We start from the raw sequence: 19,299 nt of genomic DNA, 5'->3' as shown, positions 1-19,299 counted from the left end.
GTTGTTTAGTTCCATTGTTTAGTTCTGTTGTTTAGTTATGCTGTTTAGTTCTGTTGTTTAGTTCTATTGTTTAGTTCTGTTGTTTAGTTCTATTGTTTAGTTCTGTTGTTTAGTTCCGTTGTTAAGTTATGTTGTTTAGTTCTATTGTTTAGTTCCGTTGTTTAGTTCTGTTGTTTAGTTCCGTTGTTTAGTTCCGTTGTTAAGTTCCGTTGTTTAGTTCCGTTGTTTAGTTCTGTTGTTTAGTTGCGGTTGTGGAAGCTGTGGTTTGAATGAATCGGGTTTAATGTCTAGGAGGAGTTGACTGTTTTACAACTCCTCAAATGTGAAATTGGCTAAAAATGCAGATATTGAGCGATTGATTGCACCCGCCCCCCTACTGTTCAAATATTATTTAAAAATTAGGGGACGTTTAGGGATGCCATGCGGACACAGGCTAGTAATTTGGTGAGGTTATGCAAAGTGATTTGGAAGTTAGGTTCCTTTAGCTATTAGACCACACCCCTTAGATGTTCATTGGACCATATCCTCTGATTAGAGTTAGAAAGAATGTGTTTTTTACAAAATTCTAAATCGCGGAAAATCTAGGTAGATCATGGTCATGCGTTATATTTTGTAAAGCAGGTCCAAGCGGACATGTATCTTAAATTTCTTGCCAATCGGTCATTTGGGGCAAAAAAATGCTTTTGAAAGAAAATTCATTCTAGGCGGCGCTATCGAGCTATATTGATATTCCGAAGCATTCCAAATCATATCAGGTATAACTACATCTTTGACTTTAAATGTGTGCCAAGTTTAGTCACGTTTTGAGCATGTTACATTGTTTATTTCTTCACGGCGAAGGATCAAACTTCACTGATTCTCTGACTGGCGCACTTCAAGGTGTCGTTGCGATCTTCACAGGAAGCATTATCAAGGTCTTAAGTCTATTCTGGTATATTTTAAGAGGTATCTGAATAATCTGTGAGGGGAAGGGTATACAAGTAGAAAACATGTAATTTCCTCTTGCCACTAGATGGCGCTATGACTATAATTCAAAATTATCATACTTACAGTGTGAGTGTGTCTACCTACTGTGGGCCTCACAGTGTGTGTGTCCACATATTGTTGGCCTCACAGAGTGTGTGTGTCCACATACTGTGGGCCTCACAGTGTGATTGTGTCCACATACTGTGGGCCTCACAGTGTGTGTGTCCACATACTGTTGGCCTCACAGTGTGAGTGTGTCCACATACTGTGGGCCTCACAGTGTGTGGACACATACTGTTGGCCTCACAGTGTGAGTGTGTCCACATACTGTGGGCCTCACAATGTGAGTGTGTCCACATACTGTTGGCCTCACAGTGTGAGTGTGTCCACATACTGTTGGCCTCACAGTGTGAGTGTGTCCACATACTGTGGGCCTCACAATGTGAGTGTATGTGTGTGTGTCCTTCCTCCCTCCTGTATTCATTTCATTTTTTCCTTCCCTTCCAGTCAGAGAGAGAGAGGGTTTCCTGAGGTTTCCCATTGGCTCACAGCGAGCACTAGGCTCCTCCCTCCTCCTCTCTCTTTCTCAGAGGAAGAGAGGGAGGAGGGAGAGTGAAAGTGGAGAGGCAGCAGGCAGACGTGTTGCAACAGATGGCTTTACCAGCGGCGGCTGCACCGAGGAACTCTGGGAACGCCGTGAGAGCAGAGCAGAGACAGAGTGAGACCTCCTCCTCCTCCCCTCCGGCGATACTAACTCCCTGTCCTGGTCTCCAGGTGGACAGGAAGACATGACAGTGTGAGCACAAGTTGCACAGAGGAGCAACAGTTGTATGGAGGAGAGTGGGATTTGAGCCCTCCTCCTCCTCCTCCTCCTTGGAGAGGAGAGCACCTGCTGACGGCGAGGTGGTTCGGAGGGAGGAGACGCAGCATCAGCAGGAGGTACAGGACTGTTTCTGTTCTACTTCCTCAGGGTTTGTTTTAATGTGAGGACGTTACTGCTGAGGTCATCGCTCCTGGACCGGTTTTCAGAGAGTGTGCAGGAGTGGGAGTGTGGGAGTGTGTGTGTGTGTGTGTCTTCAGTTCTGCTCTACTTCACTGTGTGTGTGAGTTCCTGTTGGTCAGAAAAGCTTTGTTGCAGTGCGTGTGTGTGTGCGTGTGCGTGTGTGTGTGTGTGTCTGTGTGTGTGTTGTTCCATTTTGCTAATGTGCTCCTATAGTTTTGAGGCCGTGTTGTACTCAGACTTGTTTGCTGCAGTTAGTTTTAACATGCCGCTTTAACTCTTAATATGTGTGAGTGTATCTGTGTGTGGATGTCAGTATGTGTGTGTGTGGGAGTGTGGGAGTGTTAGTGTGTGTGTGTGTGTTTTAGTTCCTGCTTGACGAACACGTGTAGCTGCACAACACTGAGGTCAGTCAGGAGAGAGGGAGGGACTAAAGAAGGAAGGAAGGAAGGATTGAAGGAAGGAAGGAAGGAAGGATGGAAGGAAGGAAGGACAGCTGTTCCACTTAGCTCTGTATTCAGCTTCACCTACTCGTGGTCCCCAGAGGATGAAATGTTTTCATGTGAAAGGTGAAACACGTGGTTCATCTCCTGGGGACCTCGGCTGCTGGAAATTAAAATTGTATAAATTCATAAGAAACCATGACTGTCAAAATTAATAGATTTTTATCAAATAAAAGTATAATTTAGAACCGTGACTTCATGTCTGAGTCTTAAAATAAACATTTATTTTATCAAAGCTCAGATATATCTTTATCCTAACTTTACACCTTTTAACCAACGATAACGTTTAATGTTTTGTCATATATTTTTTAAATATAAAAAAAACAATTATAGTGCAAAAACGTTTTAAATTCCTTAGCATAAGTTTTATTTTTCTTCTTCTTTTTTACATTAAAACAACAACGAATTAGAATTATGTTTCTGTTTTAAGTGATTTACCCCAAAATTACAATTCCGTTTTTTCCTTTTTTCCTCTTTAGAAAAGTTTAATTTCTCCTAAACATTCTTAACATTACACATATCCTTGCACACGTTTTATTACAGATAACAAGCGTTTATTTATTCACCCTCAGTGGCCACTTAATTAGGTACACCGCTGCAATGAAAAGCAACCAACGTTAAATATGTCTGTTGTCTTAAACTGCCTGGCTTTCCTTTGCAGACGGAAGTTTATTTTGAAAAAACAAATAATAAGCGGAACATTTTTGGGGCTTTTTTGTTACACTTTTTGTAAGATATTCAACCAACAGGACCTTCACCCAGGAGACCGCTGTTCATGTCCCGGTTCAAACCAAACCGGAAAGTACCTAACTTACAGACCTCCTCAACTTAACTGAAGTAAAATACTACTTTTTCAAAGACATTCCCACTCCAAAGCCCTGGAGGACCAACACGGTTCATGTGGGATCAGCTCCATGGATCCTTCTTAGTCTGGTTCCTTCTCCCCAGATGATGGATCCTTCTTAGTCTAGTTCCTTCTCCCCAGAGGATGGATCCTTCTTAGTCTGGATCCTGCTCCCCAGAGGATGGATCCTTCTTAGTCTGGTTCCTTCTCCCCAGATGATGGATCCTTCTTCGTCTAGGTCCTGCTCCCCAGAGGATGGATCCCTCTTAGTCTGGTTCCTTCTTCCCAGAGGATGGATCCTTCTTAGTCTGGTTCCTTCTCCCCAGATGATGGATCCTTCTTAGTCTCGATCCTTCTTCCCAGAGGATGGATCCTTCTTAGTCTGGATCCTGCTCCTCAGAGGATGGATCCTTCTTTGTTTGGATCCTGCTCCCCAGAGGATGGATCCTCTCTTGGCTTCGCTGCTGTTGAGAGTAAATCTCCGTCTTTTCCTCCCATACTTTCATGCACCGTGGCTGTAATGACCACTGTGGCCTGTAGGGGCAGTGTTGCTGCAGTGTGAGCCTTGTACATCAGCTCTTGAGTCTCCTCCTCGTTAGTTGTGCTTTTCACTTGATGAACAGAAGGTCGTGAGCTGGTTTCTTCAGTTGATTATCTCTAACCAGCTCTGATTGGTGTTCACTCCTTGTGCTGTTGTATGATGAAGCCCCGCCTCCTTCCTCCTCCGCTGTAGCAGAATTGCTGAAATTGGTAATCTTTATAGAAGATGGGGCCACTGACCTTCAGAGAGGCGAGGTGAGAAGGAAGCGGGGAAGGAGACATTTTAGTTTCAACATAGGACTAAGGGAATGTGGGATTAAGGGAACATAGAGCTAAGGGAACATAGGGCTGAGGGAACATAGAGCTGAGGGAACATAGGGCTGAGGAAAGATAGAGATGAGGAAACATAGAGCTGAGGGAGCATAGAGCTGAGGGAACATAGGGCTAAGGGAACATAGAGCTGAGGGAACATAGAGCTGAGGGAACATAGAGCTGAGAGAACATAGGGCTGAGGGAACATAGAGCTGAGGGAACATAGGGCTGAGGAAACATAGAGCTGAGGGAGCATAGAGCTGAGGGAACATAGGGCTAAGGGAACATAGAGCTGAGGGAACATAGAGCTGAGGGAACATAGAGCTGAGGGAACATAGGGCTGAGGGAACATAGGGCGGAGGGAGCATAGGGCTGAGGGAACATAGAGCTGAGGGAACATAGGGCTGAGGGAACATAGGGCTGAGGGAACATAGGAGATCATCCAGTCCGACGTGTTTCCGTGTTTCTACGTGGTTTTCGATACATTTTGGTGAATCTGTTCCCAGCGATAACATCTGGAAGTTCTGTTCGTAGAGTTCAGAAGCAGAGCAGCTGAAACACAATCTCATGACGGAGAACCACACTGTGTGTGTGTGTGTGTGAGTGTGTGTGTGTGTGCGACGGACCGCGGCAGGAAATGAAGTGTGTTTCAGATGAAGGTTACAGATGATTCTCTTCTCCATCGGGGTGGGGAGACTTGTTGGTGAGCGAGATGGCGTTTACCACGGTCACCGGAGAGAGACACCATCCCCAAATACTGCAGCTACTTGTGTTAATTCAGAAGCTACTGAACTCGTCCTATAACTGACATGTCATCTTGTATACTTTGGATTGCAACTTATGCCATTTAAATATAAATAGTATAGCGTATCCTCTCAGCTTGTATCCTCTCGTATGGTATTATCCGTATTGTATCCTCTCGTGTCCATATAGTTTAATGGTTAGGGTCAAATTCACGTCTCATAATTAAACTTCTAGATGCTAACAAGTATGTTCAGATGCTAACGAGTATCTTCAGATGCTAACGAGTATCTTTAGATGCTAACGAGTATCTTGAGACGCTAAAAAGTATCTTCAGACGCTAACGAGTATCTTCAGACGCTAACGAGTATCTTAAGATGCTAACGAGTATCTTCAGATGCTAACGAGTATCTTTAGATGCTAACGAGTATCTTCAGACGCTAAAAAGTATCTTCAGACGCTAACGAGTATCTTCAGACGCTAACGAGTATCTTCAGACGCTAACGAGTATCTTTAGATGCTAGCGAGTATTTTCAGATGCCAACGAGTATCTTCAGACGCTAACGAGTATCTTTAGATGCCAACGAGTATCTTCAGATGCTAACGAGTATCTTTAGATGCCAACGAGTATCTTCAGACGCTAACGAGTATATTCAGACGCTAACGAGTATCTTTAGATGCTAACGAGTATCTTCAGATGCCAACGAGTATCTTCAGATGCTAACGAGTATCTTCAGACGCTAACAAGTATCTTTAGACGCCATCGAGTATCTTCAGACGTTAACGAGTATCTTCAGACACTAACGAGTATCTTCAGATGCCAACGAGTATCTTCAGACGCTAACGAGTATCTTTAGACGCTAACGAGTATTTTCAGACGCTAACGAGTATTTTCAGACGCTAACGAGTATCTTTAGATGCTAACGATGACAATTAAACTCTTTATTTGTAAACGACGTGTGTCTAAAAGGGAAGACTAACGATCAGGTTCAAGTCCTCCATAGGCCTGTGTGGTCTTACTACCCCCCCCCCCCTCCCACACACACACAAACACACACACTACAGACCACCAGCCCAGCTAATTGGAGATGTTGTATCACCTCCCTCGTGTCTCCTGCTCTTTCTTTCACATTCACACATTCACACACACACACACATACACACACTCACACATGCAGTAACCCAGTGGGAATTGGCAGCTCGGAGCGAATTGAGAGAGAAGGCAGAAAGTCATTATTTCTCTCTAGTGTGTGTGTGTGTGTGTGTGTGTGTGTGTGTGTGTGTGTGTGTGTGTGTGTGTGATCCCGCCATCAGTATGCCGGTCATGCTTTGCAACAGAAAGAAGGAAATTGGAGAGAGAGAGAGAAAAGGGAGGGGGGCAATCCAACATGGACTTCTTTTGATTACAGATGGTAATCGCCTCCTACTCTTCTTCATCACCTCCTCCTCCTCTTCATCACCTTCTCCTTCTCTTCAGTCACCTCAACCTCCTCTTCATGCCTCCTCCTGTTCATCACCCCCTCCTCTTCAGTCACCTTCTCGCTCCTTCTCATTCGAGGGATTTGAGGTAGACATGAGAAGAGTGTGTGTGTGTGTGTGTGTGCGTGTGTGTGTGTGCGTGTGTGCGTGTGTGTTTTTATTGCAGTGCTGTCGTGTTTTCTCAAGCCGGGTCACAGAGGTTGTTGCTCTTGAAGCAGCTGCGGCTCTAAGACCCTCGTCTTCCTCACCAGGGGAGACATGGTCTAGAGAAGGAGTGGAGTGGGGGATGTGGTGGTGGTCTAGAGGAGGAGTAGAGTGGGGGATGAGGTGGTGGTCTAGAGGAGTAGAGTGGGGGATGAGGTGGTGGTCTAGAGGAGGAGTAGAGTGGGGGATAAGGTGGTGGTCTAGAGGAGGAGTAGAGTGGGGGATAAGGTGGTGGTCTAGAGGAGTAGAGTGGGGGATGAGTTGGTGGTCTAGAGGAGTGTGGCAGCTGTCCCCAATCTGGCCTCGGCTGCTGGCTGATTGGCAATCAGTCAACAGCCGATGCTGCCTGTATAAAAGGGCAGCAGAGCTGGAGGGAAGAGGGAGTGAGCAGAGGCGCAGAGTGTGCGGTCTGCTGGTGCGTTGTTTGCTGACAAATAAATCATGGCTTTCAACCAAACCTCGTGGTTCCGGGCTGATCCTTGGTGCTGGGGGGGGAAACCCACGGGTAGTGGCCATGGAGCTGCTACACTGGAGCCCAACGTGGGGCCCCGGAAACCCAGCACCTGGAAGGGATGGAGTCTGGGAAACCAGAGGAGGAGCTGATGAGCACCTTGGGCCAGATTCTGGCCAGAATTGAGGAGATGGGGCGGGCACAGGCAGAGGAGAACCGCCGGTTCCTCAAGGCCCTCCTGGTCACGCCGGCTCTGCGGTTGAACCCGCTCCCAGGACCCGGCGGAGCCGCCGAACCCCGAGGTCCAGGACTCGCCGGAGCTGCCGACCTCCGAGGCCCAGGACCCGTCGGAGCTGCCGACCTCCGAGGCCCAGGACCCGTCGGAGCTGCCGACCTCCGAGGTCCAGGACTCGTCGGATCTGCCGACCTCCGAGGCCCAGGACCCGTCGGAGCTGCCGACCTCCGAGGCTCAGGAGCCGTCGGAGCTGCCGAACCCCGAGGTCCAGGACTCGTCGGAGCTGCCGACCTCCGAGGCCCAGGACCCGTCGGAGCTGCCGAACCCCGAGGTCCAGGACTGGTCGGAGCTTCTGACTCCCGAGGTCCAGGAGCCGTCGGAGCTGCCGACTCCCGAGGTCCAGGACCCGTCGGAGCTGCCGACCTCCGAGGTCCAGGACCCGTCGGAGCTGCCGACTCCCGAGGCCAGATTGGGGACAGCTGCCACAAGGAGGAGTAGAGTGGGGGATGAGGTGGTGGTCTAGAGGAGTAGAGTGGGGGATGAGTTGGTGGTCTAGAGGAGGCCCATTTTCACAAATTACAAATTTGCCTCAGAGTGCTTTACAATCTGTACACAGACATCCCTGACCTTTGACCTTTGACCTCACATCGGATCAGGAAAAACTCCCAAATAACCCTTCAGTGGGAAAAAAAGGGAAGAAACCTTCAGGAGAGCAACAGAGGAGGATCCCTCTCCAGGATGGAGAGAACAATAGATGTAATGTGTACAGAAGGAATCATGACACACAAATTAAAACACAGTAACAACACATTCAATGAATATGACAGAGTGTATGAATAGTTGGTAGTCGGCATGGACCACGATCCAGACCTCCACGATCCATCAGGCAGATGGAGGTAGAGAGGAGGAGTGGGCGGAGCATCAGCAGGGCCATGGCATAGTTGGTCCCTATGAGATGTGGACTCCGGGGAGGAAGCAGAGTTAGTAACGTGCAATAGAGAGATACAAATTCAGGAGGAGTCGCCCCTTGGTGGTCAGGAGAGAGAATGCAGCTTTAACACATGAAGCTTAGACTTCTATACAACCAGAGGAGTCGCCCCCTGGTGGTCAGGAGAGAGAATGCAGACGTCCCTCACGCTCGTGACAGCATTTTATTATCTGCTCTCTGTGTTGGGAGTGAGCGAGAGGAATAATCCTGGAGGTTATTCTGGTCTCAGGTCAGTCATGAGACCGTGTGACCTGAACAAGAGGATTACCGAAGACCACGTCGGACCGCCTCAGTCCAGAAGTCGGGCTCACCACCGGATCCAGAGGCCTGCTGTGGATCCACATCGCTGTACTCTTGGTCTCTCTGGATCGCTCACGGTCATGCATCATAATATTAAGATCAATAACTAAATCTAGCCTTCATTATGTATCTAATCGTCCAGAATTAGTATTTTCTTGTTACAATTCTGAAATACTGCATCGTGTATCTGCGCATACTTGTGTGTGTGTGTGTGTGTGTGTGTGTGTATGTGTGTGTGTGTGTGTGTGTGTATTGTATATACTTAAACACGCTTAATGGAGAAACATTTTTTAAAGCTGCATTACCAGACATCCTTCAGTGTAAAGTCAGAGCACGTCAACGTGGAGCCTCTGAAGGTTCAGAGAGGACAGATTACAGACTCAAAAAAACGATTCAAGCCCTTCTTAGAGGTGACACATTTAAATATTGTTTGATACATTTAAATAAATCAATTACAAAACGAAGATATTTATATTGAATGGGTGTAACACAAAATGTAGGAATACTTTCATTTATTAGATTTATTTAGGTTACACTCACAAAAACGATTCAAGCCCTTCTTAGAGGTGACACATTTAAATATTGTTTGATACATTTAAATAAATCAATTACAAAAATAGATATTTATATTTAATGGGTGTAACACAAAATGTATGAATACTTTCATTTATTAGATTTATTTAGGTTAGATGTTGTGCATATCAACTCAAAACTTCTGAAAATCAGTTGTTTACATGAGGTGAAGACATTTACAGGGCTGTATGGTGGTGTAGTGGCTAGCACTGTTGCCTCACATCCAGAGGGTCATGGGTTCAATTCCCAGTCGGGGTGTTCCTTGTGTGTGGAGTTTGCATGTTTTTCTAGTTAGTTAGTTCATATTTTGAGTTCAAATTAATTTAATTGAATGAATATCGTTATTTTATTATAGATGTATTTGATACAAATGAGTTGGACTAACTTAATTACATTTTATTGCACTGATGTGCTAAATTTTAGTTGGAGATGCATATAATTATTGGATGGAAAACCTGCCGACAATTTAATTGAGTTCATCCAATGAGTCATTTCTTTGAGTGCAGGGGCAGATTACCCAGAATGCATTATTAAAACAAGGGGCTCCTCCATTAACCTCTGACCTGAGCAGGAATAATATGTGCCAGTATAGGTTGAGGAGGTGGAACGTGTTCCACCCCGACATCAGAGTGCAGACGGTGAATGATAATCTAATACTGTGGTGAAGGTCGTCATGACGATGCGTTCACAACAAAGTGTTGACAAGAGGTCCAGAAGAGAAGATACGGCACACACGCGGGGTTAAGATAGATGGGACGGACACACACACACACACACACACACACACACACACAAACAGACACAAACACATAAACAGACACATACACACAAAAACAGACACATACACACAAAAACAGACATACACACACACATACACACACATACATACACACACAGAGACACACACATTCCTGTTGTGCGTTTGCAGCGGTTTATTATCAGGTAAACAAAAGACTCCAGCTAATAAGTGTGGGAAGGAGTTTAGGAGTCCCAACTCAATGGGGAGGAGTCCCAAAGCAAGGGGAAGGAGTTTAGGAGTCCTAAAGCAAGGGGGAGGAGTTTAAGAGTCCCACAGCAAGGGGGAGGAGTTTAGGAGTCCTAAAGCAAGGGGGAGGAGTTTAAGAGTCCCACAGCAAGGGGGAGGAGTTTAGGAGTCCTAAAGTAAGGGGGAGGAGTTTAGGAGTCCTAAAGCAAGGGGGAGGAGTTTAGGAGTCTTAAAGCAAGGGGGAGGAGTTTAGGAGTCTTAAAGCAAGGGGGAAGAGTTTAGGAGTCCCAACGCAAGGGGGAGGAGTTTAGGAGTCTTAAAGCAAGGGGGAAGAGTTTAGGAGTCCCAAAACAAGGGGGAGGAGTTTAGGAGTCCTAAAGCAAGGGGGAGGAGTTTCCTTTCCCGACTGTTGAAAGAGGTTTAATTCCCACTGTCGCTGAACTTCTTCTGCTTGCTTGTTTGTTTGTTTGTTGTTCCCATTACTTGGGGTCACCACGGTTGATTGGCTGACCTGTGGGTGAGGTTTAGGGGCCGGAGGCCATGGCGGGCCGACTCCTCCTCTTCCTCTTCTTCGCCGTGACGCGGCCAGCGTCTGAAGCCCCGCCTCCAGAGAGACCGCCGCAACATCCGGCCGAACATCATCCTCATCATGACGGACGACCAGGATCAGGAGCTGGGTGGCTATGAGCTCGTTGTTACTATTAGTACAGATGAACAACTATTATATCATATTGTGACAGAGACTCTTGACATTATCAATGTTATAACTATTAATAATGCTTCTATGCTTCTATTGTTGACATCTGAATTTAAATGATCCTTACTGGAGGACCATAACTCATAACTTACCTTTTGCTAAACCCCACTTAGCAGAATATATGGAATTCTGAGAGACCTCCAGACGATTTTCTTTTTATTTACTAAAAAACAAAATCTCTGGAGACAAAAAACAAAAACAAATTCATGACATCAAAACATGCACCTTGTGGTAGTATTGGGAGGAGTTGTTGTACTGGTGTATTATGTGGTAATAGTATTTTGTTCCTGCAGGTTCGATGCAGGCGATGAATAAGACGCGTCGCATCATGGAAGAGGGCGGGACTTCCTTCTCCAATGCCTTCGTGACCACGCCCATGTGCTGTCCGTCAAGATCGAGCATGCTCACTGGGAAGTAAGGGAGACGGACAGAGAGACGGAGAGACGGAGAGAGAGAGACAGAGAGACGAAGAGAGAGAGACAGATGGAGAGAGAGAGAGATAGAGAGACGTAGAGACGGAGAGAGAGAGACAGATGGAGAGAGAGAGACAGAGAGACGGAGAGAGAGAGACAGAGAGAGAGAGAGAGATGGACAGACGGAGAGACAGAGAGACAGAGAGAAAGAACTATATAGACGTATATGTATTTTATAATACATATAAATATATATGTATTTTATATATATATATAATACATATATACATATTTGTCTTTATAATACACATATGTATGTATATATGGATTTATTTATATATAAATGTATTTCATACATATATATATGCATATATTTATATATGTATATTTTTATATATAGATATATTTATATTTATATATATATATATATATATATGTATAAATAAATACACAGTATAATATGTGATAATACTGTGTTCAGGTACGTCCACAACCACAACACCTACACCAACAATGAGAACTGCTCCTCTCCCTCATGGCAGAAACACCACGAGCACCGGAGCTTTGGAGTCCACCTGAACAGCACCGGATACAGGACAGGTACACAACCACAGACACACAACCACAGACACACAACCACAGACACACAACCACAGAGACACAACCACAGACACACAACCACAGACACATAACCATAGACACACAACCACAGATACACAATCACAGACACACAACCACAGACACACAACCACAGACACACAACCACAGATACACAATCACAGACACACAACCACAGACACACAACCACAGATACACAACCACAGACACACAACCACAGACACACACACTTACGGAGACACACAGTCAGAATCACAAAGTAGTTATGGAATCCTCCATCTGTGTGTGGTTGTATATGTGTGTGTGTATATGTGTGTATGTGTGTATGTGTGTTCTCCCTCAGCGTTCTTGAAGTATCTGAACAGTACAACGGCTCTACGTGCTGGCTGGAGGAGTGGCTCGCCTGGTGAAGAACAGCCGCTTCTACAACTACACACTGAGCCGCAACGGGGTCCGGGAGAAACACGGGGCGCAGTACCCACAGGCAGGGACACACACACACACACACACACGCACACACACGCACACACACACACAAAGCCCAATATCACAAACTCCCATCAGAGGTCTTTACAATCTGTACATATAGACATCCTGACCTTTGACCTCAAGCTAAGAACCTTCAGGAGAGAACAGAGGAGGAGCCCTCTCCTGGATGGACAGAACAATAGATGTCATGTGACCAGATGAACAATAGATGTCATGTGACCAGATGAACAATAGGTGTCATGTGACCAAATGAACAATAGATGTCATGTGACCAGATGAACAATAGGTGTCATGTGACCAGATGAACAATAGATGTCATGTGACCAGATGAACAATAGGTGTCATGTGACCAGATGAACAATAGATGTCATGTGACCAGATGAACAATAGATGTCATGTGACCAGATGAACAATAGGTGTCATGTGACCAGATGAACAATAGATGTCATGTGACCAGATGAACACTAGATGTCATGTGACCAGATGCACAATAGATGTCATGTGACTAGATGAACAATAGATGTCATGTGACCAGATGAACAATAGATGTCATGTGACCAGATGAACAATAGATGTCATGTGACCAGATGAACAATAGATGTCATGTGACCAGATGAACAATAGATGTCATGTGACCAGGTGAACAATAGATGTCATGTGACCAGATGAACACTAGATGTCATGTGACCAGATGAACAATAGATGTCATGTGACCAGATGTACAATAGATGTCATGTGACTAGATGAACAATAGATGTCATGTGACCAGATGAACAATAGGTGTCATGTGACCTGATGAACACTAGATGTCATGTGACCAGATGAACAATAGATGTCATTCAATTCAGTTTAATTCAGTTTATTTGTATAGCCCAATTTCACAAATTACAAATTTGTCTCGGAGTGCTTTACAATCTGTACACATAGACATCCCTGCCCCAAAACCTCACATCGGACCAGGAAAAACTCCCAAATAACCCTTCAGGGGGAAAAAAAGGGAAGAAACCTGGAGGAGAGCAACAGAGGAGGATCCCTCTCCTAGGATGGACAGATGCAATAGATGTAATGTGTACAGAAGGACAGATTTAGAGTTAAAATACATTCAATGAATATGACAGAGTGTATGAATAGTTCATAGTAGGCATATTCCACGATGGAGACCTCCACGATCCATCAGGCAGATGGCGGTGGGGAGGAGGAGGGCGGAGTCTCAACAGGACAGTGGCGTAGTCATGAGCAGGAATTCCACACCCAGGCGATCCATCAGGCAGATAGGATCTATGCCGTCTCATAGGGTCCGATGACCCCATGAGACGAAAGTCAAAAGGACTTCCGGGAGAAAGCAGAGTTAGTAACGTGTGATTGAGAGATGAAAATTCATCCTTAAGGAGAGAAAAAGAGGAGATAGGTACTCAGTGCATCCTAAAACGTCCCCGGCAGCTATAAGCCTATAGCAGCATATCAAGGGGCTGGACCAGGGCAAACCTGATTCAGCCTAACTATAAGCTCTGTCAAGAGGAAGGTCTTAAGTCTACTCTTAAACGAGGTGACTGTGTCTGCCTCCCGGACTGAAATTGGAAGCTGGTTCCATAAAAGAGGAGCTTGATAACTAAAGGCTCTGGCTCCCATTCTACTTTTTAAGACTCTAGGAACTACAAGTAGTCCCGCATTTAGTGAGCGTAGCTCTCTAGTGGGGCAATATGGTACGACAAGCTCCTTAAGATATGATGGAGCATCACCAATCAAGGCTTTGTAGGTTAAGAGAAGAATTTTAAAAGTGATTCTTGATTTTACTGGGAGCCAGTGCAGAGCAGCTAGTGCAGGAGTGATGTGATCTCTTTTCTTAGTTTTAGTGAGAACACGAGCTGCAGCATTCTGGATCAACTGGAGGGACCTAAGAGATTTATTAGAGCAGCCTGCTAATAAGGAGTTGCAGTAATCCAGTCTCAAGTAACAACGTGAACCAATTTTTCTGCATCTTTGAGACAAGATGTGCCTGATTTTTGAAATATTACGTAGATGAAAGAATGCAGTCCTTGAGATTTGCTTTACGTGGGAGTTAAAGGACAAGTCCCGATCAAAGATAACGCCAAGATTCTTTACAGTGGTGTTGGATGCCAGGGCAATGCCGTCTACAGAATCCACATCACCAGATAATTGATCTCTGAGGTGCTCAGGGCCGATTAAAATTACTTGGTTTTGTCTGAGTTTAACATCAAGAAGTTGCAGGTCATCCATGTTTTTATGTCTTTAAGACATGCTTGAATTTTACAGAGTTGGTTGCTCTCCTCTGGTTTTATCGATAAATATAGTTGAGTGTCATCTGCATAACAATGAAAGTTTATGGAGTGTTTCCTGATAATATTGCCCAAAGGAAGCATGTATAAGGTAAATAAAATTGGTCCAAGCACAGAACCTTGTGGAACTCCGTGATTAACGTTGGTGGTTATCGAGGCGTCATCGTTTACAAATACAAACTGAGATCGATCTGATAAATAGGATTTAAACCAAATTAGTGCCGTGCCTGAAATGCCAATCGACTGCTCCAGTCTCTGTAACAGGATGTCATGGTCAATGGTGTCGAATGCAGCACTAAGGTCTAACAAGACCAGGACAGAGAGGAGTCCTTTATCTGCTGCCATTAAGAGGTCATTTGTAATTTTCACCAGTGCCGTCTCGGTGCTGTGGTGTTTTCTAAATCCTGATTGAAATTTCTCAAATAAACTATTATGATGTAGAAAGTCGCACAACTGATTTGCGACCACTTTCTCAAGGATCTTGGAGAGGAAGGGAGGTTAGAGATCGGTCTGTAGTTAGCCAATACCTCTGGATCCAGAGTGGGCTTCTTCAGGAGAGGTTTAATAACAGCCACCTTGAAGGAGTGTGGTACGTGGCCTGTTAGCAGAGACACATTGATAATATCTAATAGAGCCGCCAATTAAAGGCAAAACGTCTTTAAGCAGCCTCGTCGGGATGGGGTCCAAGAGACAGGTAGACGTGTTGAAGTAGAAACCGTTGAAAATAATTGGTCACGGTTGATAGGAGAAAATCCTCAAATACACCAGGGCATACAGCGGTTTCCAAGGCCATTCCACTTGAGAACAGATTGGCACTGGTTATGGGCAAAGATTATTAATCTTGTCCTAATAGTTAAAATCTTTCATTAAAGAAGTTCATAAAGTCATTACCACTAAGGTTTATAGGAATGCTCGGCCCACAGAGCTGTGACTCTCTGTCAGCCTGGCTACAGTGCTGAAGAGAAACCTGGGGTTGTTTTATTTTTTCTATTATTGATGAGTAATAGGCTGCTCTGGCATTACGGAGGGCCTTCTTATATGTTTTAAGACTATCTCGCCAAACTAAGCGGGATTCTTCGAGATTAGTTGAACGCCATATGCGTTCAAGCTTTTGACGCTTGCTTCAGTTTGCGGGTCTGAGGGTTATACCAGGAGCAAACCTCCTCTTCCTCACTGTCTTCTTCTTCAGAGCGGCTATCGAGTCCAGTGTCATTCTCAGAGAGCCTCTGGCACTGTCAACAAGATGATCAATCTGGGACGGACTAAAGTTAGACCAGGAGTCCTCTCTTATATTGAGGCGTGGTATCGAATCAAATACAGAAGGAATCGCTTTTAAATTTAGCTACAGCACTATCAGTTAGACATCTAGTGTAGAAACTTTTGACTAACGGAGTACACTCCGGTAGTATAAATTCAAAAGTTATGAGGTTGTGGTCTGACAGAAGAGAATTCTGTGGGAAGACGTTCAAATGCTCAATGTCAACGCCATAAGTAAGAACAAGATCAAGCGTGTGGCCAAAGCTGTGAGTGGGTTTCTGTACTCTCTGACAGAAGCCAATCGAGTCCAACAAGGAGATGAATGCAGCACTAAGGCAATCATTATCAACATCCACATGGATATTAAAATCTCCAACAATAATAACTTTATCGGTTTTAAGAACCAAACTTGATATAAATTCTGAGAATTCAGATATAAACTCTGAATATGGACCTGGTGGCGGTACAGAATCACAAATCGAATTGGCTGTAGTGTTTTCCAGGTTGGATGTGAAAGACTAAGAACAAGGCTTTCAAATGAGGTGTAGTGTAATTTTGGTTGAGGATTAATTAATAGGCTCGATTCAAAGATGGCTGTTACTCCACCTCCTCGACCGGTGCCTCGAGGAATGTGAGTATTAATATGACTTGGAGGAGTCGATTCATTCAGGCAGACATATTCTTCATGGCTCAGCCAGGTTTCAGTTAGGCAACATAAATCAATGTGATTATCTGATATTAAATCATTCAGTAACACAGCTTTAGATGACAGAGATCGAATATTTAGGAGACCACATTTAATAGACCTATTTTGTTCCACTGCTGAAATAATTGTGTTAACTTGTATAAGGTTATTGTGTACGACTCCTCTTCTGCTTACTTTTGATTTATTTAATTGAAGTGGCCGTGGGACAGACACAGTCTCTACTCTAAAGTCAAGGGTGGGTAACTGCTCGAATGGAAGAGCAGAGAAGGGTGTTAAACTACAACTCTGCTCCCGGTTCCTGATCTGAACCCTGGGTTGTCATAGATTAAGTCCGGTGATCAACTTGGTCATATTCGCAGAAATGAGACGCGCTCATGTGACCAGATGAACAATAGATGTCATGTGACCAGATGAACAATAGATGTCATGTGACCAGATGAACAATAGGTGTCATGTGACCTGATGAACAATAGATGTCATGTGACCAGATGAACAATAGATGTCATGTGACCAGATGCACAATAGATGTCATGTGACTAGATGAACAATAGATGTCATGTGACCAGATGAACAATAGATGTCATGTGACCAGATGAACACTAGATGTCATGTGACCAGATGAACAATATATGTCATGTGACCAGATGAACACTAGATGTCATGTGACCAGATGAACAATATATGTCATGTGACCAGATGAACAATAGATGTCATGTGACCAGATGAACACTAGATGTCATGTGACCAGATGAACAATAGATGTCATGTGACCAGATGAACAATAGATGTCATGTGACCAGATGAACAATAGGTGTCATGTGACCTGATGAACAATGGATGTCATGTGACCAGATGAACAATAGATGTCATGTGACCAGATGCACAATAGATGTCATGTGACTAGATGAACAATAGATGTCATGTGACCAGATGAACACTAGGTGTCATGTGACCAGATGAACAATAGATGTCATGTGACCACGATCCAGACCTCCGTGATCCATCAGGCAGATGGAGGTAGAGAGGAGTGGGCGGGGCATCAGCAGGGCCATGGCATCAGACCCAGCAGGTCCAATGGACCCTATGAGACGTGAATTCACAAGGACTCCGGGGAGGAAGCAGAGTTAACAATGTGTGATGGAGAGATGATCAATCCATCCATAAGGAGAGAGAGAAGAGGAGGTGCTCAGTGTATCCTAAAGCGTCCTCTAGCAGCCTAGTTTGGGGTTCTTTCTAGGAAACGTATTGGAAATCATTCACTGCAAATGTTCATGAATACACATTGATTGAGTTCAAAATTATGAGCATAATAATCCTAATAACAACAAACTGTCTGTGCCTCAGGACTACCTGACCGACCTCATCACGGCCGAGTCCATCCGGTACTTCCGCTCCTCCAAGAGAGTTTACCCTCACCGCCCGGTGCTGATGGTGCTGAGCCACGCGGCGCCGCACGGACCAGAAGACGCGGCGCCGCAGTACAGCACCGCCTTCCCCAACGCCTCGCAGCACATGTAGGACAAACAGTGGAAATAATTATTGAATTAAAATGTGTGGATATTGCCGCTCCTCTCTTGTTTTAAAGTGTCGTTGAATCTGCCACTTATTTTAGCATTAGCTAGCTAGCTTGTGACGCCTCTGATTGTTAAAGCTGCATTCTCTCTCCTGACCACCAGGGGGATATTTATCTGGTTGTATAGAAGTATTAGCTTCATATGTTAAAGCTGCATTCTCTCTCCTGACCACCGGGGCGGGCAACTCCTCCGGTTGTATAGAAGTATATGCTTCATGTGATGAAGCTGCATTCTCTCTCCTGGCCACCAGTGGGCGACTCCTCTGGTTGTATAGAAGTCTATGCTTCATGTGTTAAAGCTGCATTCTCTCTCCTGACCACCAGGGGGCGACTCCTCTGGTTGTATAGAAGTCTATGCTTCATGTGTTAAAGCTGCATTCTCTCTCCTGACCACTAGGGGGCGACTCCTCTGGTTGTATAGAAGTCTAAGCTTCATGTGTTAAAGCTGCATTCTCTCTCCTGACCACCAGGGGGCGACTCCTTAAGAGGAAGGTTTAGGTAGGACTTTCGCTCAAATGATCCAAAATGTTTTGACTTGTTTTTCTCAAGAACTTTACTCAACAAAGTCAGATAATTCCGCGACGTAAGAATAAATGAATGTGAAAAGCAAAAAATGCGTTATAAATTTTAAAATGTAAGAATAAAACATTCCTACTTACGACTCGTGTTCGGCGACGGAAGGTCGTGGATTTGAACTCGGGACCTCCGATGCTGCCAGCGGAGCTTCAGGTTGTTTCTGGAGAGAGAGAGTAAATGAGTGTGAAGGGACGCACTCATTCTCCACACACACACACACACACACACACCTTTGAGCTGGTTTGCTCTCCTTCCAGTACTCCCAGTTACAACTACGCTCCGAACCAGGACAAACACTGGATCCTGCGCTACACCGGCCCCATGAAGCCCGTCCACATGCAGTTCACCAACATGCTGCAAAGGAAACGGCTGCAGACACTGCTGTCTGTGGACGACAGCATGGAGAGGGTACACACACACACACACACACACACACACACACACACACACACACACACACACACACACACACACACACACACAGAGAGACAC

General features: G+C 45.0%; 1 protein-coding gene across 1 annotated transcript in view; it reads left to right on the top strand.

Annotated features, from left to right (window-relative positions):
• The first annotated feature begins 10,302 nt into the window (after window positions 1-10,302).
• The window catches only part of LOC130198989 (extracellular sulfatase Sulf-2-like), a 10,761-nt gene continuing 1,764 nt past the window's right edge, over window positions 10,303-19,299 (top strand). The window contains 8 exon segments of the mRNA XM_056422135.1: window positions 10,303-10,702; window positions 10,704-10,798; window positions 11,172-11,292; window positions 11,773-11,891; window positions 12,253-12,304; window positions 12,306-12,393; window positions 18,003-18,172; window positions 19,065-19,215. Coding sequence (XP_056278110.1) covers window positions 10,662-10,702; window positions 10,704-10,798; window positions 11,172-11,292; window positions 11,773-11,891; window positions 12,253-12,304; window positions 12,306-12,393; window positions 18,003-18,172; window positions 19,065-19,215 — 837 coding nt within the window. The 5' untranslated portion in view covers window positions 10,303-10,661.

The sequence above is a fragment of the Pseudoliparis swirei genome, chromosome 9 (genome assembly GCF_029220125.1).
Source record: "Pseudoliparis swirei isolate HS2019 ecotype Mariana Trench chromosome 9, NWPU_hadal_v1, whole genome shotgun sequence".
Lineage (NCBI taxonomy): Eukaryota > Metazoa > Chordata > Actinopteri > Perciformes > Liparidae > Pseudoliparis > Pseudoliparis swirei.
This window is presented reverse-complemented; position numbering and strand designations above follow the sequence as displayed.